At 42.3% G+C, this 24,613-nt stretch overlaps 1 protein-coding gene across 1 annotated transcript in view; it reads right to left on the bottom strand.

Moving 5' to 3' along the window:
* The window catches only part of GALNT10 (polypeptide N-acetylgalactosaminyltransferase 10), an 82,325-nt gene that overhangs the window by 15,694 nt on the left and 42,018 nt on the right, over positions 1 to 24,613 (bottom strand). Inside the window, 4 exon segments of the mRNA XM_029960267.1 lie at positions 3,399 to 3,516; positions 4,409 to 4,592; positions 6,144 to 6,329; positions 23,054 to 23,220. Of these exon segments, the coding sequence (XP_029816127.1) occupies positions 3,399 to 3,516; positions 4,409 to 4,592; positions 6,144 to 6,329; positions 23,054 to 23,220 (655 nt within the window).

Raw genomic sequence — 24,613 nt, 5'->3', positions numbered from 1 at the left:
TGCCTATATGAGCCAGAGACATCCCTTTTTACTCTTCTGTTTCCCCATACCCCAAAAAATCAGAGACTATATATTTATGGAAGAGAGGCGTGAAGCAGTTTACTGAAGATTATGTAAGCCAAACCGAAGAGAAGCCAAAAAAATACTGGAAAAGAGGCAACATGATCTCAAATGAAACTGAGCGTAGATAAGTGCTGTAAAAAGTAGCATTTGCAGGAGGGAACAGTTTAAATGCTCCATATATACTGCTCCAAATTAAATGCATTTATGTAAAAAAAAAAAATGAAGTGGTTACGTAGGCAGCTATTAAGTTGTGTTTAGAAGAGGAAAGGCCCATTGTAACTTTGGGTAAAGCATTCAATTTTGCTCACATAATTTCAGGAAGATAAAAAAGACCAGGAAAAGCTGTAAGAGAAAAGAAGTATAGAAGTGACTCCAAAAAAAGCAAGAAAATCCACCTCGATGAAGTCCACTGAACAGAGGAACCACGGCTGTAGTTAGGGGGAACAGAAAGGAAAGGTGACAAGTGCCCCACAGAGACAGCTGTGAATGCTTGTTACCCCTTCTCTAAAATACAAGAACATACTCCGAGGTCAGCAGCTGGGATGGAGGAGATGGAGGAGGAGGAGGAGGAGGAGGAGGAGAATGGTTCTCTCAGAACATGGATCTGCAGAGCAGTTTGCCCGGAGCAAGCAGAGCTCATGGAGCAAAGGAGGCTCATCTGAACACAGGCAACACCTGCAAGGACCACTGGAGCCTGGGACCTGCCTGCTGTGTCTGGGGATGACCTGACACAGGAAGACCTTAACCTGCAGAGGTGCTGGGTTAGAGGCACTGAGCTGCTCTGGATATACACAGGGCAAGAGGAGGAAGAAATGCCTGTTTTCTGCTTGAATATGGAAAGGATAGATGACTCCTCCAATTCCAGTCTAGAAATTTGTTTTAAGGGACTGGTAAAACCCACAAAACTACAAACCAGCAGTTAGGGGTAGAAAGTTTGTTTCTAATGTGAAGTTCACCTAAATTTTTTTGTCCCTCCTACATGCAGTGTTTTCTAGTGATGTTTGGTGTACGCATTTCATACAAGGAGCAAGGCTTCTAGAGTTTGATCCACCCTCCAGCTAAATGTTTTCTGAGGTGCTAAACACTGATGATTTCTCTCTTGGCTTGCCTGAAAATTTCTGCTCAGGAGGAAGCAGAGCCAGCTGATGACAGAAATATACACGATCCCCAAACAGAGAGGCAAGAGGCTCCTAAATAAACTTGTTTATTCCCAGTCTCTCAGCAACAGAGCCCTGGATTTTAAAATAAAGGCAAAATCCAGTAAAGAACAGTCCATGCATGGCCAAAAAAGGAATATGCTTAAGAAAAAAAAAGTCACGAAACAAACCCCCAAAAGCCCTCTATTCCTGGTGAGGCTTGAGAAGGTCAGATCCTATGCAATGGATTAAAGACCAGCAGTACAAAAGAGGACCTGCACCCACAACGCCCAGACACAGGGATGGATTCTTTGTTAAAGCTGGGCTGTAAATCTGGCACGCTCAGAATCTGAAATCCCATGTGATAATAAATAATGTGAAAGCAGGTACCCCAAGCCTAAAGCCAGAGCTTTAAATTATTTGACAGTGCACCTTTAACTACAAAAATCTCAGTCTGCTTCTAAAGGTAAAATCGTAGCTCTAAGCTCGCCAGGAAATGTCATAGCTTCATAAATTCTATGAACAAACCTTCTATTCTTGCAATTCCAGCAGAATTATTAAATCTATCAGCCACAGATGAATGTATCAATTTATCTTAATTTCTGAAAATACACTGAGCCTCTTTCAGTGAAAACTTCATTTTTCTGTTGCACAATGAAAGAAAAAGGGGGGGTCTTTGCAGAGATTAATTAAAGCAAATTTATCCCTCCATAAATTACCATCTCTGGACTGAAATAAACCACAGTGTGTTTCAGAGGGGATAAGCAAACAGATGAATGAAGTAGTCTTATTTCCTGCAGATCAAGCAGAGTGACTGTCTGCTGTGGCACTGGAGACAAAGGGCTTACCCAGCCACTGTCATCACTCTTGGAAACCAGCATTTTCAGAAAGGAAGAAAGGCTGAATACTGACACTGCCCCCCCCGCAGAGAATGAGTGTGTTACACAATTTCAGTACATGCAACCCAAAGAGCAAATGGCTCTAATCTCTGCCACCATTACAGAGGACATGAGACCTCCAAGGTGACTTTATTACTTATGTTTTTTTGTAAGCAAATGATGGAAGAAAAGACTGTCTCAAGAACAACGTCTTTTCTCCCACTGTTTGCTGCCCAGTAGCTCACGGGGTGTATGTATGGCAATATGGGTGGCTGTGGTTTGATATCCTCTGAAATGCACAGGGGCATTGAGATTTAGGAATCTGTCTTAGAAGAGACCAGCCATGACTTTTAAGGGGAGACTTGCAGAATTTTAGCTGCTGAAGCTAAACTGCACTATAGTAGCAGTGCTGCCATCTTCTAGCCCTGTGCTGAGGCCAACTAGCTTAGATCAGTGGCATCCAGACACCTATAAAACTATATATTCAACTTCTGAAACAGAAACCCCAGAGTTTAACATAGAAATCTTTACTCCAGGCTATGGAAAGGATTCCACACTAGCCACCTGCCTTCAAGGGTCTGGGACATTCCAGTGGGTTTCCTAGATTGGATTTCAGAGTGCCATATTGCAAGATAACACAGCGTTGGTGGGTTACAGTGACATGTTACTACTAGTAAGCATTTTTAGTCAGCTGGCTAACTCTTAATTTTAAAGCCCTCAACTGAGCAGCTCAGTCAGTCAGTGAGTAACAGAACTGTCCCCAAGCCAGGCAGATAATGATCCAAAGTCACTGCCAGCAACAGTGCTATTACTCCAGTTGTTGGGGATTTCTTCCTGGGTAATTAACAGACCCAGTTCCTCGCAGCCAGGAGTCAGATGGATTGACTACAGACAGAAAGTTGCTCTCAGCTCTGGGAACTCAAGCTGAGGGCTGAGGTACTCAAATGGGCAAACACTGAGCTGCTGGAATCGTTCTTCCCTCAAGGAGAGGAGTGTTTCCTCCTCTTGCCAGGGTGAGCACTAAGCAGCCCAAGAGTCAGAGAGCTCCACACAAGCTGACTTACCCTTGCTGGGAGGAGCGCATGCATCGGAATCTGTGACCACAGAGTGGGGCCACCCCAGCTAAACATGCTCCAAAACTGACCCTCACAAGTGACTGGTCACACCACCGCTGTTTCTTCTGTGCACTATCTTACTACTCCCAGCTCTTTCACCTTTAGTCACACGCAAAAGCAAGGACAAGACAGATCATTCACATTCTGCGCCTCAGAACAATTCTTACTTTTCAAAACAAAAGTAATTTCCAGAGAACATGGCTCACCTTAAAGGATATTTCATACTGCTCTCCTCCCCATATCTCCAGACCTGCATCATACCCTCCCAGCTCCCAGAACCACTTTCTATCGACTGCAAACAGTCCTCCAGCCATTACAGGAGACCTTAAGGAAAAACCAGACTCCATATTACAAACACATTTAAAGATACAGATCTCTAACTAAACATTTAAAAAACAAAGCAAGATTTGACAAATATTCTTTTCACCACCCAGTGTTCCCGGTGCCTTTACGGCCCTGTCAGAGCAACAAACAGTTGTTTTGGCATTATCTACTGATTTCCCACTTGCAAAGGAGGAGGAGGACCAGATTAGGGTCCCTTCAGAACCAGCCAGTGCCTCTCCTCCAAACAGGTAGGAGTTCACCATTAAGTGACAGGACACAACCTCTCCCAGAGGGACCTGTGTGCTGCACACGTGGTGCTCTGCCTCAGTCGTATGATCAAGTCATCGAGTTTAACCTCAAAAAGAGTTTTGTTGACTTTTTCTTTTAACACTGTATAAGGGACAGCAGAACTGTCTTAGTGGTGGCAAGTACAGCAACAGCAGAACACAACTTCATCACAGATTTATGTCTGCAATGCACTGCAACCATCAAAATCGCTGTAATTATTCTGCTAGGTTTTCTTCTTCCCACACCTGAGAATGACATATAAGCCACCATTGGTTTGTTGTTTTTGGCAGAGCATTAAGGATACTAAGTTATGTTTGGAAGATCTCAGTAATAAATTACCACGTTAGATGTTACACATTACAGTTTTCAATGAAATGTTAACTTCTGTGGGAATTAAGGTGGCAAAAAAACCAGCAATGAAAAGCAGAGTGTTCACAGCTACTATACAATGCATTTCTTTTAAACCAACAAAGCAAACAGCTGCCAAAAAGCAAGTAGCTTAGCACCAGTTTCTGACTTTTACTATGCTGAGATGTAAACCAACCCTGTAACAGGGTGTTATTTCATTAGCTGGCTCTTAGCCCGCTGTGTTTCAGTAACTTACTCAAAGGGATCACTGGGATCAGGTTTCTGTAACTCAGGAGGAATAGGGATCCTCTTGTAGTACATCTCCCAGTCAAATGCCCCTCGCATTGCATCTCCAGCCTGAGTCTCGTATCCAAAGTGGTCATGATCAATAACATCAATCATAGGGCAAACGATAGTCTTGCGGTTTCGGGCAATGCGATCTGAAGATTGGAGAAACACGTTAGAAAACCCGCACCAGCTGGCTCCTTTGACCACGAAATTACAAAAAAAGAGCGTCAAAATATGAAGTTGTCCAGGAACGACACAGTTTTCTTCCCATTCCTTCTCTTTTGGGCAGATGCTCCAATTTATATCAATTTGTCTGCTACTTCTGCAATAATTAATAATTGAGATAAAAACACCAGGCAATCATCTCCCAGAAACAGAATAGGAAGACACAGGCACACTACAACAGATATCTGCACTGCCAAGCTAAAACCAGACCCTCTTGTGCTCACTGAGCAGTCCTCATTTTCACAAGCAACTGGGGTGTGACCCTTTCTGCATGGATCCAAATCCAGGGAAAAAACTCACTGCACCACCCAGCTCTAATTGCTATGCCAGGATCTGGCAGAAAGCGTTTCAGACTAATGGCATAACTACTCTCAGCAGGCCCAAGAAAGGCAAGTGTTACCTCCTCCCCTCCACCTTTTCTTCCAACCAAATACAACAACACAAGATTAATTCCTGCATAAGCATCTGGAATTTCTTAAATACTTTATTAGTGAGACAGTCTCCTGTTGGAAGTTAACTTTCAGAGCAGAGGTGACAAATGATGTCTCAGCTTCCAAAACACGTCTAACACAAATCCTTTCTGTGCTTTAAAATCAGAGCATACTCTACGTGTTCTCATTTAAATGACATTTGAGCTAATTCTGTCCTCCCTCCCAGGGGCTCATAAAGCTGCAAATGTTTTACACTATTGCCAGATACAAGCTGTAGTGAAAGCAAGGGGATAACCATCCAACAATCCTGTGGACAAATCTGACTTGTGTTTCTTAAACCTCCACCTGACTATTGTTGCCAAAGTCTATGTGACAAAGTCACACCTCAGAGAGAGCTTTGGCAGGTCACTTGCCATGGGCTTGTAAAGGAGTTTGGTACTGGCCAGAGGCAGACAGGTACCAGAAACAGATGACACTGTCCCTTCAATTAATCATCTCTGAAAAGAGCTGACATTGTCAAACTGATGACTCCTTAAAGATGAAGCACTGCCTCGGAAAAGAGTGCCCATGTTCTACAAATACATACCAGCAGCTCTCATTCACAAGAAGTATTTTCCACAGGCTCGCAAGTATTAGTTAAATATAGCTATATAGGAGACAAAACCCCTAAAAGCTACTTAAAACCTGTATGTACAGATCTTTTCTGTATGAGAAAGCCATTCCTCTCTGCAAGCTGGTGAATGACCATGTGATAGTTTACTTTTCTAACAAGTTGTAAATTATTTAAGATTTCATTTAGTGAGGCATGAGAAGAATATGATCTCTGCTCTTTAATTAACCAAAGCATATGACAGGGTTATTGCACAGTGTAGGACTGCAGAACAGAAAAATTCTTGTATTAAAGGCTACAAGTCGCCAACAATTCGCTTGAGTCTTTTGGTTGGTTTGTTCTCCCTTTTATGATGTTTCATGTTCCTTTTGTCCATTTACAGTATGAGAGGAAAGCAGTGGGTGGAAATAACCCAAATTTAACCCCCCCCCACTCACCTAACAGGGGTGGCAGCCAGTTCACGTTGGCCTCGCAGTGGGAATCCAGGAAGGTGATGACGTCCCCTATGGCCACAGAGGCCCCCAGCATGCGAGTCCTGATCAGCCCTTCCCTCTTTTTGGTTCGGAGGATTCGTACATTTGGGAACTGGGCCATATAATCCTCCAGGCGTTTCTTCAGGTGTTCTGCACGAAAAGGAGAAATTTGAACACTGTAACAACTAATTTCTTAAAAATGCAGCTCCATCTCTACCAGAAGGGGATGACTTTGGAAGTACGACCTGAACAGTTAACAAATGCAGTAACAGGAAAAAGGAAGTAAGAATAATTGCTTTTAAATTCCAGGTTTAAAAATAACTGCTTAAGCGAGACTTTTGAAGATGTTCCAAAATCTTAGAAGCAATTAAACAGAAAAGAAAAAAAGAAAAAAAAAAGGCACTAGGAGAAGACGAAGGAGTGCTGGATGAGAAAGAAAGCAGCAGAGGAAGAGGAAAAGGAATAAAAAAAACAGATGTCAGACCTCAGTTGGAATTCTTGGACACTTGTGGAAAACCAGAAGAGACACAGGGCAATTTACTTTCAGAAGTAAACTGCACTCAGTGCATCAGTGCGTTTAAGCTGTGTTTGGTTTCTTCAAAACACACAACATAACATCCACTCATGCATAAATAAAAACCAGCAAAAAGCCTAGTCAGACACCCCTCCAAGCCACAAGGCAGGTACAGCCACAGTGGGTGTGGGGGTGGCTTTGTTATGTGCTTATCAGAGCAGATATTTGCATTTAAATACGGAAATATTTACGCTGCTGAACATGGACTGGAGCCACATCTGAATTAGCACAGACACTGGCAGTCACCATGATTAACAAGAATTCAAACAGAAAAGCTGCAGAGGAAGATCACTGAGTGATCAAAACAATGGATAGCTTGTTCCAAAGTGGAGATAAGAAGCTTGGTCTACATAAAGAATAAGGGGCACACAGCTGTCTTTATATCAAAGAGTGCAGCAGCAAAGAAAAACCTAAAAATAGGCTGAGCTGACCTGGCCTCATCACTAATGGGTTGATCTTTCAGCATCTGAAGCTCTGACTTACTTGACAGCAAACCTCATTGAGAGCATGCCAGGGACTGTTCATTAATGCCCCACAGCACCCACTGCCATCAGCAACCCATGGAGGAAAGAAGCCTTGCTGGGCAAAACTTAGCTTGTTAAATCTAAGCAAACATCTTAAAACCTCACGCAACAAAACCTGAGTAGAGGCAATCACTGGAACACAAATAACCTCGCAGGGTTATTTGTCTTGCCTGCAGGGAACACATCCACTCCATTCTGTACAGCACAGTCCTCCTCAGCTTCCAAAGCAGGCATGAAAGGCAGGGGCTGGAAAGGCCAACAGCATGAAGTGCCCTTGAACAGGGCACCAGGGAGGCCGGGCATTGGAACAGCTCTCTGGAAAGAGCAAAGGAGCAAATAAACTTAACCCAGTTCTGAGCTCTCCCCCTTGGTGCTGACCTGGCAACTGTGGAAAGAGGCAGAATCCCTGTGACTAACACACATTCTGCACCTTCCCTTTGAAGCAGCCATCGCCTGCCTTCCTTCAAAGATCACCCAAATCAACTTCCTTGCCTTTGAGGTATTCCTAGCAAGCTCTTTGCCCTGTTCAAAGCTTTGTTCATTCCCCAGGATTTTCTTTTCACAAATCCATTTTAGTGTTTTGCCTGGCAAGTCTAATTGTCCCACAATATCTACACAGGTTTCCCTGCTCAATAGAGCCCTCAGGACTTCTTGCTGTCTAGTGTGCTTTTCCCTCATCCTTTTCAAATCTCTTCTGAATAGATCCTCTCAAGCAACCAGAAATTTTGTCCACTCAATTACAGATTTTTCAAATGAGGGCCCTCCACAGAGACCAGACGTATTATTAGCTCAGCTGCCTTCCTCCTGAGGCACTGGGTAGACTTAAAACAAGAGGAAAAAAAAAAAGAGCGAGAAATGAAAAAGCTACCACCACTGTTTAACATCAGAGCACATCCCTTGCCATTGTTAGTTTATCACAATAGACTGTTTCATCAGAGAGAACAAACAATCCTCACTTCAAGCATAAATCAGCTAAGCCCAAGACAGGAGGTAGACCTTAGTTAATGTACCCAAGACCAGATAAACAAGAGAGTGGCTGCTGGTGCTCATTAAAATAAAGGAGGGAACCATCACACAGAAGCTCTTGCTCTGATTCCCCAACAGTAGGCACAGATACTGCAGCACTTGGAAGATCAGACCCCAAACCAAACCTCTGAAACACTGGAAAGTCTTAAAAAATCCAAAGCTCTCAAACAATGTAAAATATATAGAGAACTTCTGCAACTCTTTATTTTGATTGAAATGAGAAAACGAGACTGTGAAAGATCCCAGAGGTTTGTCTTCCATCTGTGTGCTGGTCATTTTACATTTCAGCATCATGTATCTTTCTGAACTGTTCTGATTTGTTGTGCAGTTTCATCTGTGCTGATGCCTGAAGGCAGCTGAACCAATTCCTCCAGGGGTAGGAGCAGAGCACGCTCAGCCTGCTACCAAACACGAGTGTGTTTGGGGATCTGGTCCCACACATGAACACACACACCCCAGAAGGTGAATAAAGAGTCACTGGGCTTGGCCATATTTGTCGTGACAATGACAGCTGCTCTGCCCCAGACTGACTGAGGACAGGTTGTTTTATACCTATTAATGAACAAGCAGCAAAAAACTGAGAGATTCCCCATTTTTATTGTGTTACAGGGGAAAAGAAGGCACAGGAGCCTGAGTTTTCTCAGGTGAGTAGTCTGCAAAGAGACAGCAGGGAGTCTAATCCACTGACTTCCCACTGCATTCCCAAATGCTGGGTTGGTTCTTTAGCACTTCTTCACTACATTTCCATAGTAAAAAAATAGCAAAGCATTTCACACTTGCAGTGGGTAGCCTGCTGTACACTGCACTGGTGAGAAGTGTCTCACATCAGGAATATTATGTCTCTGATGGCTGGGAAAAGCAAGGAAAAACTGCAGGAACACCATCAGCACCCACGTATTCACACTGCTCTGCAGGGGACACACGGACTGAGTGCTGTCCTTCAGCCAGCAGGGATGATGCTCAGATAAACTGTTCCCAACTGCTGCAGAACAATCCACATTTGATCACTGCGTTTTATAAGGTTAAGACTTCTGTATCATGAACTGCAAGTAGGCAGAGTTTATTGAATTTGCCTTTCCTAACTAAACAGTCACAGACTTCCAGGCAACCTCACAATGTACAAAATTCTATAAAATGTACTCTTCAAAGACAGAGTTTTCTTATTTCCTTATCCCTGGGCTATTCCTACCACCCAGGCTTCTATATGCCCAGATAGAAAAATACTTATTTCGTTCTATTTCAAGTACTGGCACAATTTAGCCAATTTTTGCTTTTAAAAGAAAATATCAAAAAAACAAACAAGTGGCATTAACTGCTAGAAAATTTTATGGGGCTTTAAAAAAATATGCTATGGAATCTTGTCACACTGAGTAATTCTTATTACAAGGACAATTTTCTTTAATGAAAGTTGTTAGGTGAACTGGATGGATTCCAATGGCTGTGCCTACGCTGGGCACAGTAACACAGCCCAAATATATAAATGAGAGTAAGATTATCTGCAGATTAAAAACCAGGCTGGTAGCTTGCTAACAGACTTTGCAATAAACTTGATATACAGCGTATACATTAACAGCACCAGTCAAGAACTACTGCTTTCTTTACTTTGAGCTGTAAATAAAACTGTGTGAAGAGAGCAGAGAAGCTTCAACAGCCAGCCTGCTTTACAGAAGCAGCCCTAATGCTTTCCAGAACAAGACATTTTCCCCCCCCCCAGGTCAAATTTCCATGGTGGTCTTACTGTACTTCTTCCTACTGGCCTCATCCAAGCAAAGCTGCCCTCAGAGGCCACTAGTCTGGTGACCGTTTGTAGTATGGCAAGGGCTTTCCAAGATGGGAATTTCTCATGTCCAGTTGACTTTTCATTCCACCCACTGCACGCCCACCACCTGAACAAGCACCTGAGACATTCAAAACCAAACATATGCAGAAGCTGGAGGAGGACAGAAGGGTCCAAGGATTTTTTTTTTTTTTTGGTACAATTTAAATACATAAGAAACAAGAGAAGGTAGACATGGATCTATGGGAAAGGTAGCACTGGAGTTTCAGGGTCCATGGGAATCAACTGTTCAAGTCACCATCCTGGAAGTGGTGGAGTCACCATCCCTGGAGGTGTTTAAGAGGTGTCTGGATCTGGTGCTGGGTGATGTGGTTTAGGGGTTCAGGGTTTACAGTGATAGCACTGGGTTGGACCTGATGATCTTAAAAGTCTCTTCCAACCCTGATAATTCTGTGCTTCAGAGTCAAAGCAGCAGCTAACTCAATCCACCCCCTCACAGCAAACCATGCAGCCCCTCTCCAGGCAGCATCCCTGCCTCCTCCCCGACTCTTTCACACCCCATCAGCTCAGCCACCTTTTCTCAGAGGCTTGTGCCAAGTCACCAGTAGGTTTTTAGCCTACTTTGAACTGATTTGGTCCTGATCAAAGGCATTTCCCCACAGAAATCAGAGGAAGAGATCCAGCAGTTCTCCAGTTTCTAACATCTTTCCTGCATGCCTAAGTTCAACAGCTATTTGCCTCAAGAGCTGCTCTGCAGCACAAAGGAACCTCACTCCCTGGAGCTCACACGGCTTGGTTTTACAACTGGCTGCAGCTGCTGTAGTGACAGCTCACAGAGGAAGCCTGGCCTGTTTTGTGCCCTTTTCTCTTCCCCAAATCACACACCAAGACATAACATCTTTTTATGTATGTCCCTGCAACATCTCTGCAGTATTTGGCAGGGAAGGGAGTATCAATATTTGTCATTGAAAAAAAATTAACTCATTTTAAGTAACAGCCAGGACTTGAAACTATTAGAAATTTATGTCCTGAGAAAGAATTATGAATGAAACACTTCCCCTGTCCTACTAGTGGAACATTTCATGGTTCATATGATACTATCAGCTTTGGTTTCTGAATTTTACACTGTACAGCACATCTGCAACTCCAGAGCCCTTTGCCATATGTGTGTCATCAACCCAATCCAGAATGAGCAGCGCTGCAGAAATCGGAAACATTCCCAGACACCTTCCCACGTTACTCAGATGCCACTGGTGACACCACAGTTCCCTCTGCCCTACAGCATCCTGCCTCCTGCTGAGGTGCTTTGCTTTAGTTTACACTCAGAAGGCTGAAGACATCATTAAGACAGGAGAGCCACTGCACTCTGAGAACTCAGGGAACTTTCCTGCTGAAGGGCACATGGCATGGGAGGAGAGGACTGAAGGATCTGTAGAATTCCCTTGTAAGTAGACAGAGCTGGTTTCCCTTCCCTGCAGGTTATTTTGGTTGCTTTCCAAAACCAAAACCTGAAGTGCCACTGCTCATGTGGCATTTATTTGCAGGTTATCCCAGCCTCCCATCCCTACCCTCCCACATACACACATACTTAAGATTACAAATGAATCCATTTATTTTTACTCCAATACTTAGCCCTAACGTGCTGTTTAACAATTTAAGAATGAATTATACTTCTTCCTGAATCCATCACAATGTGAAAGCCAGGCCTCCCTGAAATAGAAAATTCTAAATCATTGAAATTAACTTATCTCTCTGTTTTGGTGTAGATGAGTAATCCTTTGAAACAGCAAAATGTGCTGTTATCCAAACAGGCAGCACTTACACTAGTTTTAATTTTCTTTCAATGTTTTCATGCTCTGATCACTGAAGCTGGTTGGAAGGATAATAAATTGATTTAATAAATTGCACTATGAGCACCAGTCTCAATAACAGAAAACTGATTAGGCTGATCACAGCTTTCCAAGCTGAGTCTTCTTGCAAAGAAGAAAAAGCCTGGGATGGGAAAGAATCAATATCTGTTGTTTCACTGATTACAGTTCTCTGGTGGACTCCAGAAGTGGAAGGGGCCCAATTTCCACTGCCCACTGTGTACCAGTGTTGAGTCTCAGCACATCTTTACAAACAAAAACTTGGGGGAAGAGGGTTTCTGAGCATGGGACAATAGCTGAAAGTGTACCATCCCACTTGGTAATATACCAATACATATCATATATAATACATGAGCTAATATAGCTAATAAATCATCATGGTTTAGACTTTAACAAAGGTTAAAAGAGTTTCTGAAAATCTCAGTGAATTTGTTCTCTTTCTCAACATTTTAAAACCAATCTTCCATTTCAGGTGTGGAAATGTTGGGCCCAAAAAATAAGCCAGACTGAGTTCTGGGACAAAGACCACTGGTGTGAGCCAACACTGTGCTGGGATAAACTTCTGCTGTCCTGTCTGCACCATCAATGACTTCAGTTTGCAAAAGGAACTTTCTCAGTGCTTCCTCCACCCCACAGCAGACATCCAACCCCTGCTCAGATATGGCTTCAGGAGATACCAGCACTGAACATGGAGACAAAGGTGTAATCTTAAAATGAGAAAATGCACATTTACTGGCATTAGCATATAAATACATTCAGACCCCAGGGAAAGTTTAGTAGGGAGGTACACAGGGAATAATCATTTTAGCTATAGCATAAAGTCTTAATCTCTCAGGAAAGTCTAATTTGTAAAGAAAGTCTATTCCAACTGCATGTTTCTGAGAGAATCCAGAAAAATCCATTTACTCATCCTTCCTTCATGCTGTAAAGGTTTAAGCACCTTTTGTTCCTCAGGAGCAGTGCAACCAACCTGTGGTGTGTGCATCAATTCTTAATTCCTGCACACTGACTCCCTGGCCAACCCACAATATCAGTTTTTCCTCTTGTGCCATAACCCATCTTTCCCAGGGGAAACAGTTATTCTCATTAGTTTACTCTTCTGCCTTCCCATTTCATTAAATATGTATCAAGATTAAAGCACCCACTTAGGTTTTTCCCTCTTCTGTTGACTACATTTCATCTAAAGAGGTGATTTTGTTACTCTCAGACGTTTCCTGTTGATTGCTTTTAACCTCAGAGCTGCTGTGCTGATGTAGACACTGGAGAGCTGAAGGTTTTGGCCTACAAAGCCTTTGTAGCTGCTAAAACAGGAGTGAATTCCTTGCAGTACACTTAATATTCAGCTCAAGTTTGATGTAGCCATGGTGACTGGCAGGAAGGGCATTACTGTCCCAAATACTGCCTTCAACCCGAGGAGTCTGTGCCCTCATCTTAAGGCCACGTCAGTTGATTTGATTATCCAGTTGTTTAACCACGGGAATGTCTGTACTCTAAAAATCTTTAATTGCCTTGAACCTACATCATCAACTGCTCTCTGAGCACTGGAGAGACAAGCAGGGGTGCAAAAGCATCTCAGAAGTTTGTTGCAGAAGCTGCACTGGGAGAGTGTCAGGATACAGCCCCTGCTGACAGCTACACACTGCCTGGTGTATCGTGAACCTAAAGCCTATGACCAACAGCAAGACAAAACTTACCATCATGTGAAGAGATGCAGGCAGATGAAGTGTTAAGACATTTCATATTGAAGTATTTTGGAACATATCAAAGTTGCAAGATTAAAGCCTTAAAAGTCACTGAGTTTAGCTAGGGAAAAAAGAAACAAACAAACAAAACAAAAACAAACAAACAAACAAAACCCAAGAAAAACCCAAACAAAACCAAACAAACAAACAAAAAAACCCAAAGACCCCAAAACAAACCAGTCCTCAGAGATTTGGCTTTGTACACGAATAATGCTGATAAAGGCAATGAACTTCTTGGCCTGAAAGTATTTGCTCTGTGCAAACCATCAAAAAAAGAAATATTCCAGAAAGAGCACAAGAATTGACAGAGAATTCTACTCCAGACTTTTGTCTTGTTAGAGATCAGTCTGTTAGGTCCAAGATGTAACCCACTTGAAAGTGGCTTTGATTCAGTAGGAATGCACCCCTTTGGATCCCAAAGGCTCTGATCTCAAGTGTCTAAGTGAGGAAGAACAACTATGAAGCCTAAAATTAATAGCACAGACCCACAAAGTTTTTGGTCTGGGGTTGCAGCCAAATAGAAGAATATTGGAAATCTGATCATACTTCGTTCCTACAATAATGCTTATACATTATTAACCATGAATGACAAAGCAAAAATAGGTTTGTCTTGTAGTCTCTGTATGTCAGAGAACAGAAAACAAAGTATTTGGCAAATGAAAAAATTGTTAATACAGCTGCAGGGAAAACACACACATTTGACATGTAGTAACAAACTCTGGCACGTCAGAAGTATATTTTATAAACTCACACTCTACTCTTCTTCTAGACCTCTTCACCATCAGTTCCCAACACTTGTTTACTCAGGAGAAATGCAGCTATCACAGTAAGTCAGTGACATCTGCTAGAAAGGTCAATAAATCTATTAAAACCTGAAGCACAAACCCAGGCCTGTTCACAGCTGTGCTGATACCAGAACTAAACCATCTCATGGGCAATATAGTCCTCAACTGACACATTCATTTTGGCTGGATGACAGAGGGGAGGGCAGGACTGAAAGCTGAAGGTACCTGCTTTTAAATCCTGAGCCTTGGTTCCCACTGATCAGCACAGGAATCTACTGTGTTCCATTGGAGCATCCCTGGCATGGGGGTAACAATGGTCCTCATGGCACTTGGGAATCAGTGCTACAGTGACAGATTGGTGTGGCAGTTCTTTACTAAGAAACCATCACTGCAGCTAAAACTAGATAAGGAATGTGGTTTAAATTATCCACTTTTCTTTTTCAATTGCAGCAGCATTACCTTCCAATTTTCTCAAAGTGAAGAAGTTTCCACCTTTTATCAAAGTCCCTGTGTGGAACAGCTGCTTTGTTAACACCACCCCCAAATGCAGGTTGAAATAGCAGGAACTATGATTACCAGTAATAGATACCATATATGAGCACTGGCAGAGGGTGTTTGAATCACATTTCTAATTAACTTCTACAGAGAACCAGCTGTAAAGCATTAAAATGCTGATTTGCACTGCAGCTGGCAGATATCTAGATTTTTTTTGACTCCTAGCAGATGAGGACATGTACTTCAAGGTGAGGAGAATAAAATTAAAGCTATTTTCCTGCAAAGTTTCTCTGATAGAAGCTACATGCATAAGGTTTCTTAGTAGCAAGCAATGCACTCAGATTTATTTAATGAGCTGTAATGGAAACTCTGCTCTTCAATTATTTATTTTTTTAAAACTTTAGACTGCCAGACATCCTTCACTACACAATAATTAGCTAAGAAAGAGGTCACAGTAAACTGGACCTTTGAAAGCCACCTCATCTGTTTTCTAGAAGGATCCTTCAGCCACAGCAACTGATCTTACAGAAATAAATACAAGATGATGAAAAGTAAACTGGTTAGTTAATTTAGGCTGTCACAAACAAAGCTGCAGTAAACAATTGCAATGGGCCCTCAGGTCTCTTAAAACACTAGAGAATAAACTTTTAATGCTCTCCAGCCATTTTCTAATGAACAGTGCAGGTTTTAGATATCCCTTTATGGAGGGTATATGTGAGTACAGGCAGTAAAGACGCTTTCAAAATGAACACTTAGAAAAGGAAAACATAAAATCGAATCTCATCCACATCTCACTCTGATCCAAACAAGCTCTGTCACTGTTATCTAAAGTATCCCACACCCACAAGACACTGCCAGAAATGGAGAATAAAAAATCCCTCTCTTGTCATAAACTAAAATCAGACATCTGCACCAGGTTTTATTTTATTGCTCCACTTAGTGCTCACTAATGGAGTATTGGTGGGTACACAAATTCACTCCACAAATACACCCCAGCAAGAAAAAAGCCTCTTTATTCTGTGACATAATTCACAAAAATAATCTTTTTATCAGTTGTTTGTGACAATAGTTGCCACAACTTCTATGAGAGACCTTGAAAGCAACACTTAAGAAAAGGTTGTGTAAAAGCATAGCTGCCCACAAAAAGCTTGGCTTTTTCTTCTTTTCTAAATATGTTAAGGTAAAAATCTTTAAAAGAATCATATTGATAATTCAGCAAGAAATGCTCTCACCACTTTGTCCTAAGCACAGTCACTCCATATTCTGAGATGTACTAACCAGATGCACTTATCGCATTTAAGAGAAAAAAAAAATTACTTTTACAGTGCATGTGCCTAAAGATGAAAAGATAATCTCTTTAGATGCATAAATCCTTTACTGGTCCATTTAAAGATCAAAAAGAACTCAAGTATTAAACCTTTTTCTATTTCAGATACTAAGAACATGATTTCTTTCAATTAAGGCCTGGCAGATGTGGTTAATGGAACAGAGCTGTATTTGCTACATACCTGATGCTGCACCAAATGACACATTAATCAGCCCTTGCCTTCTCCCTCACTCCAATACTTAGTGACTTCTGCCCTGCAGACCAAATTACGCTGCTCGTGGTTCAGCCAAGTTGCCTTACTCACATTTGTTTTTCCATTCAGATTATCCCACATCCCCAGAATTACTTGCACTCCTATAAAAAGAGAGGTTTAAAATGCCACGGGGATTTTTCTGTAAAGGGAAGAAGGGGGATTTGGCTGTGTCTCCCTCTGACACTTGGGAACAGTTGGCTCCAAGATTCCCGTGCCAGTGGATGTCCAAGCCAGCTACAGGGAGTTTTGACGGCACAAGGCGCAAAGCAAAGGAAGCTGATGGGCCCCGTGTGAGGGGGGAAGGCAAAGGAAGAGGAATATGTTGGTCAAAACTCAGGGCTGAGATGACACTCCTTAGGTAACACACCCCTTGGACTCCTCTATTAAAAGGCCTAAAAGCCCCTTGCTGCCTTTCAAAGATGAGCAGTGGCCACATGCCAGCTTTTGGGCTCACAATGCTCCGCTGTTCCCCAAAGAGCAGCTCTGCACAAAGTCCTGCTGAACACACACAGCCAAGAAAAAAGGGATTAAAAGTAGGGAAAGAATAAGAAAAATTTTAAAATGGCTGAACGAATAAATAGAATAGAATCCTAAATAAAGTTTTCGCAGATTAAGATAAGGCCCAAGGTAACAGGGTAGTCATGGAAGAAAGATGAAGCTGAAATCCATAACCTTCCTAATGACCACCCAAGGGAAAATGAGATCCCATACACATTACTCAGAACAAAACTGTCTCCTTGAATTCAACTGCAGCCAAGTACTCATTTGCACAGCCTCCTGGATAACCACTCCCTAAAATAGACAGTATTTAATGTAAAAGCTAGGAGGTTCACTTTGCAAATGTCATTGTCACATGGGGTTAAATATATTGAAGTACTTGGGCTGAAGCTGTTGTTGCCTTCCAGTCACAGGTGCAGATTTTGACTGGTTACTCTAAGAAGGACGCTCAGTTTTCACGTATTGCCACTGTGCAGACACACAATGCCATAAGGCAGAGAGCCCTGCTGGGTTAACACTTCCAGAACAATCCTGATGTTTGGAGACTGCAGTATTTTCAGTGCTGCCACATTCAGCTTTATTATTGTACCAACACAGTGCTTTGCATGTAACTCATGCTTTGGAGATGACTGATGCTGCGGTTCTCTTCTTCAACAAGGGACAACATTTGTTCTAAAACACTGTCATTTATACCAAAGTAATCTTAAAAATGAGTAAGAACAGGCTGTCACTCAATATGCAAATAGCTGAATGCTGAGACGTGACTTTTATATGAAATTTAAGCACTTAGCCACTATCACTGATCTCTGTCAAGCTAAGCCATAAAATAAGATAAACCCAAAGTACTTCTGAGCCCCCGTGTGGGGCGTGTACCCTTTTCTCTCTACACACAGTCAGCCCTAAGTACATGGCAAACTGTTTCTTTTAAATGACACTCAACAATGAAGTCACAGCCTTCTAGCACACAGTAAGCCTAAAATGTTTATGTTTTTTTCTTAAACTAAGTCATTGAAAGAGTGATTGAACAGCAGAACAGGGTGCCCAGAGACATTATGGAGTCTCCATCCTTGGAGATTTAACTTGAGTGAATAAGTAAGATCTGGATAAATCTGCTGGAGCTGAGCTGAGGGGTTGGGTTAGATGATCTCCAGATGTCCTTTCCAACTTCAACTACTTGTGATTCTGTACATGTTCCAGTCTAACCTGCAGCTGAGATGCCTCCTCCAAAACAGAGTTTGCCTTCTGCCTTTCACCAGTAGCACTTGATGTTCCACTGCTGTACAGAGCTACTAAATATGTACCAGGCGAAAAGCAAAGAACAATCTGAAAAGCATCCTGCAAAGAGAAAATGTGCCACTCCTCCAGCTTAAGGCTGGTCATTTATTAGTGAGAGACAGAGGACAGTTTTACATTTGTTCATGCAGACACAGACAGCTTATACAGCACAGGTGTTCACAAGCTACAAGAATTTGGTGGAGACCAACAATTCATTTTGTACACGACAGACACCAGAGCTGAACAGCTCGATTTCTCACCACAGCCAATTCAGACTGCAGGTCTAGGGACTGAAGCAGACCCTGAAGAACCATGAACTGCCCGTCTGTTACTCGTTGCCTGCTATCAATAACAAAATGCCATCAGAGCTGACAGAAAAAACCCTGCAGTGTTACAAACTGACCTGCAATTCCATTTCTCTTCTCCTCCTCCCATTTGTATGATATAATAGAATCCACTTCCCACTCAGCAGCATGGTAATTAGATAATCAAAAAGCAAACAAATTTCACATGACAGTCCTCAGGAGAAAACAGATATACATGGAAAAAACATTTTAGTTTACTTAGGGCCATTCTGGCAACAACAGGCTCAGAGGGATATAATTAGTACCCTGCAAGCCAGCATATGAAAAGGCTTAATTTAACTGAGATCAGACCTAAAGAATAGCTATAGAAATTAAAAGTGAAGGCACAAATCCACACAGGACTGCAACAGCTAAGAGTTTTTATGATCAAGAATTCTAAAGTCATAATTCTCATGTATTGCATTCTGATTTCCGCTTATCCAGAAAGATAAGCATTATTTTTGGACCACTCTGCAATAGCTGAGGTTAATCAAATCCATGGAGGTCAGTCTGTGGGGCTCCAGCAGTTCTCTGTACCATGCAGGAAGAAGCAGCCAACACTTCTTCCACAGCAGTCTACTGCATTGATGCCTCCCTCTTCAATATAACCCATATTCTTCTGCACATTAAAACCCTACAATTGTTTTGAAATGGGAAGAAAGTTCTTCTATCATCTTCTTCTATCTCAAGTGTGGGGAAAAAAGCATTATAGCAGTCCTAATGGGATTGCTACATTGATAACACAGACTACTAATAGAGAAAGTAAAAATAGCCCTGCAATATCTACTCTGTTGTGACCAACAGCACACGCTGGAAAGCAGCTTCTTTTAAGCCAACCCAACCTACAAAGGGAAACCCCACAGAGGAAGATTCAAGTGTCAAGAAAGAGCTGTTGAAGGTGGCAACACAATCTGCACCTCAAGGCAAAGGGATCCTCCCACCACACCGACCGACCCCACGGACAGCCCTTCCCAGCGCTCTGGCTGACATGGAATCCAGCATGAAATTTGTGTGAAGTAAGGCTCCAGTACTTTTTTTTATTAGATTTTGATCATTTGCATTGTACTGCGGGCAGGTAAAAAAAAAAAAAAATCCCAGGCAGCAAGTTCTTCCAGCACATTTTGACTTTTCAAACACAAAGCAAAGGAAATGTTTCAAAAACATGACCCGTAAAGCTTTTGCTGCTCGCTGTTAAGATATGCTGTCATCAGGACAGCATTTTTTGGATGAAAAATGGTTATTGCTAAAGGTCACAGAGTTGTCTCCCTCAAACAAATTAAGAAATAAATGGCTGCTGACACTTCCAGATGATGATTCATCTGTCCAAGATCTCCAATAATGCAAAGCCACACAGCTGCCCCCCAGGTTTGCTGCAGACCACAGCAGCCACCAACTAACCCAGAAATCTGTCTTCACTCTCCTGTCACTTTGTTAGCCAACTTCTCAATCCTCTTTATAGACACACCAGAAATTCCTTATTCTCAAGCTAAAAACCAGATGAAAAACATATGAAAGTAACATCTGTTAGGAAAAACAGTTGTGTGTGCAGTAGCCAGATTTCCACACTTACTATTTCTATTATTACCAAAGTCCTCTTTACTCCATGTGAAGCAAAGATTATCCATGTATGAGACAGAGATGAAAGAGGCTGACGGATCAGGACCAACATCACCACCCACAGAAATCAGTGCAACAACAGAATAAAGAGTGTATACAGCCTCTTTGCCAGGAAAGGCCAAGTTAATGAAGGTTATTCTTTAAAGAGTAATTAAAGTGCTAGAGATCTGTTTAGACAACCCTCGAGTGAAAGGCCATCATAGGTACAGCAGAGATATCTGATGTTTTATCTTGTCAGAGTAACCTCTCGATAAAAAAAACTAATAACAGATTTTTATTGAGTGATTATTCTTTCCATCTTTGGTTTTTCACTGGAGTTTATGGTGACTATTTACTGATCTCTTCAGGGGAGGAGATGACATTTACTGTTCAGACTATGCCCCTCTGATCTCAAATGTGGCCTCTACTATCACTACATCCAACAGTGATTCCATAACTTTAGAAGAAAGATGCTGTTACAAATTTGTAGGACTAGCATTTGAAACAGAAGCACAGCATTTCACTTTGCAGCAAATGCAGAGGACCAATCATTTATGGTTTGAAAAGGAAAAAAAAAAATAATCAAGAAATCTCATTCTTTTTACTCACCAGTTTACGCTCACCAGTTCTGTGGTGCAGCTGTGACGATCATCAGCTTGGACACAGGGGTTTTATCATCTGCCCAATTTAATCATAAGAAACTGATAACCAGAGCAGTGACCTAACAGTCCAAATCCAAGAATGTGTCCTTTACAAACATATAACATGTGAAGTAAAAGTTTTCCTGGAACTTCTGCTCCTTCATGCGTTTCAGTTTGATGCATTAAACTTTCAGTTCTCAGTTACTGGGCTGAAGCGTTTGTTGGGTTTTTGTGTTTGTTTTGTTGTTTGGGTTTGTTTTTTTTAAATACATACAATGGATAAGTCACAAGCAGAAGTTTGTAACCATCAGCCTTTCAAGTCATGATCAGGTGTTTAGGACTTAACTGCCTTCTGAAGACTAAGACCTATTTAAACCCAGTGAGGGATGTGGAAGCCAACCCCAGCGTGGTTAAGTAAGAAAAATGCAGGTACAGAACTGACAGCACTGAAGGAAGTTTCATCCTAAACATTGTCCCAATGTGCATAAATCAACTGTGCTAACAGGAAAATACTGTTTAAAAAAAACAAACCAACCAAAAAAAAAAAACACAAACCCCAAACAACCAGAAAACCCACATCAAGTTTTTATTAGCACTCTCTTTGCCTAAGTGTCATTCTCTTCCCTTGACAATTTAGCTCAGTGTCCAGCACCAGCAGTCTTTTATATACACCTATAAACAGCTGCTGCATACAAATTGATCTCAGCTACTTCTTGCAACCTTTGTGGCAAAGCTGGGCAACCGACAGAGAAGAAGAGCTTGTATCTTATCAGAGACAGGTGGAACAGCAAGAGCAAGCTGGACAAACAGCACAGGTACAGATTGATGAGCAGCAGGGGTGGGAGCCAGGAGGGCTGGCTGGAAGGGCATATCTAGAAAACAAGGAAAACAGATCCACAGGAAACCAGATTTCATTACTTCTGCTTCTCTGAAAAGGACCCCATTTGTACAATTTAGCTGTGGTTACAGCATGAGCTTGTCTAATTTGCTTCTAGACTGAGTAGCAATAAAGAGAACTTGTTAGGAGGGTGGGTTTTTCTTCTCTCAGCTTAGCTCAAAAGAAATCCTCTAAAGAAATACCTATTTCATATAAAATTGATTTGTTCAGAGCAGCATGCCTCGCTTCCAAACTAATGAGAGAAGTACTTTGGAACAAACACTACAGCTTTGGGTAGTGCCTATTTGGAAGTCAGTAAAGGTCAGAACACTGAACACACACAAGCTTGTTTCCAAGCTCGTTTAGCAGCTTCCTACATGTCAGATTTTTTGGAGATGTATCCTTTAGTATCTGTATAGAGAGCTCTTTTCCCTCAGTTGAGTAATACCAGTGGTTTGAACTCTGCAGCTCATAAAACTAAATAGTCTTAGTAACTTCAAAGGAGAAAATAGAGTTGCTAGATCTGACCATAACCCCTTAAGGTCACTGTACCCTCTTCAACACAAGAGAACACCAGCTACTTCAGAGGACTTGCCATGGGATCTCTCCAGCTACCCGATGTCTACATGATAGAGGCATTCACTATTCCTTCACCTGCCTCTTCCACCAAAGCAAGGGTGCAAACTACAAGACAAAGTGTTAATTTGCATCATGTAGCATTTAAACAGTTCAGAGAAAAAGATCTCTTGTCTTTCTGCTACAGCACAAGTAGATTCAGTAACCACACACACAGACTGCTGCTGCAATGACAAGTGGTTGTTCCCTTTGTGGTGATAAGTTGTGCCAGCAATTCCAGGCCTTTGCATTTGGCACTTCATCCCAATCCAAAGTGACTACTCCAGGCAACAGTACAAAATAAGGAGTGAAGTTTACGGAGAGGGGGGAATAGCTCACTTCTTTTCTTTTGTTATTCCAAGCATCATAGCATTAACCCCAGGGTTAAATGTAAGGGCTACACACACTCTTAGCAGAATATTAAAACCAGCTTCCCTGTTTTTTTCACACCATCCTTCACATCACAGGACAGCTCATGTCGGCTACAGCTAAACCAGCACACCCAGAATATGGAACACGAGGGGTTTTTTTTTCTTTCAAAGGTACTAGAGCAAGATTCACCTGAGTAAAAAACCTCAAGTCATTATACACATATTTGCAAGTTCATCGATCCCCTAGGCAGGGAAACATGGTGCTGTCACACAGAAACCATCATACCTCTGTCACTGAAGTCATCCACCAGCACTACCTCTGCTATCAGCTCAGGAGGGGAGCGGTTGAGGACACTGTGCACTGTCCGGAGCAGAGAGGACCATCCTTCGTTGTGGAACGGAATTATCACACTCGTGTTCGGAAGCTTCTCCAGGTACAGCTTATTTTTGCAGCTGGACACAGACAGAGCAAGTCAAAAGGAGCTGCCGAAAAACACCGGCACTTCCATACTAATTACCATCAAGCAACTTAGTTCATTCTTTACTCCCCAAATTGATGCAAGGTACCCGAAAAAAATCCAGCGACTTTCAGGACTTATCAAGCCAGTGCTGACCTGATCTAGTCTACCTGGCCTAAATAAGACCCAGCAATTCCAGGTGAAGTAGAGACTGTTAATGGTCAATGACACTTAGCAATACACAAAGTCAGGGGGATCAGTTCTGCAGGCAGAAGTGAAGGCAGCTGGGCTTTGAACACAAATCACCAGAGGATTTGGATAAAGCTGGAGAGTTAGGTCTGCAGAGGTATGGACCCCTTGAATTTGGAGTATTTCCCCACAGCATTAACCTTAATTTTGAAATAAGGGTAATGCTCTCTTGCATTGTGAGGTTATTTTCAAGGCAGTTTCATAAAGAAAATTCCAACTGCAGCATAAAGGGCAGTGTTTATTTCCTGCTCATGTGGCCCTAAGTGGAGTTTGAACCTTGTTAAAAAGGTAACAAAGGCCGCACAACGAGCAATTGTAGTTAAAAAAATACCTGTAGCTGTTCATTTGGGGTCAAAAATCTATTCCATTCCTAGAACCTCATGTGTCCAGTACAAAACAGAGGTGGTTATGTGAGTGGAGGTGCCTGGAGTGTAGTAAATGACAGTGGCAGCAGGACCAGCTGTCCCCTGCCCAGGAGCAGGGGAGGGAGGTCACACTCTGCTCTCTGCCCCACCACAAGACTGCACCTCTTGCACAGCCACCAGAGCTGATCTGCAGACCCTCAGTGAGGATGTGTGCACAATTCAGTGCTTACACACAGTAATTCCCTCCCTGTTCCCCGGAAGGGCAGACGGGAATGAAAGCGGCTCTGGCAGGGGCAGCTTTTTCCTGGTACCTTTCCCAGGGAAGGGAGAAGGATGCACGTATGTTATACAAGTTCAGTACATCTGTGGCTACAGGAAGTTACTCTGGTGCCTGTGTGAGTGGACAGTAGCTTATTCTGGGTGTAATGAATTGTCCTGGGGTGCTGCCAAGAGCTTGCAGGCTGTGGCTGCAATGCACAGATGCAAGATGCAAACTGAAGCTGCATGGACTGCTTTCATCCAGCCCTTGGCATTGCCATCCTAACCTTCTTCTGATGGCTACTGGCTGTAATTCTGTTCCAATATGAACCAAGAGCCCTTGAATCTTTTCTAACTCTTCTTAAAGTTAGTCAGAAAATGAGAGTCCCAGTTTAACAAGTGGGAAACTTTAGCTATTAAGTTTAACCATTAAGCATGGAGAGAAATTGCTTCCCTCCAGCTACCACATCTACAATTGCTTTACAAGACCTGCAAAATTAGTATTTAATATTAAAA

This window comes from Manacus vitellinus, unplaced genomic scaffold (assembly GCF_001715985.3).
Source record: "Manacus vitellinus isolate BGI_N305 unplaced genomic scaffold, ASM171598v3 scaffold_25_pilon, whole genome shotgun sequence".
Taxonomy (NCBI): Eukaryota; Metazoa; Chordata; class Aves; order Passeriformes; family Pipridae; genus Manacus; species Manacus vitellinus.
This window is presented reverse-complemented; position numbering and strand designations above follow the sequence as displayed.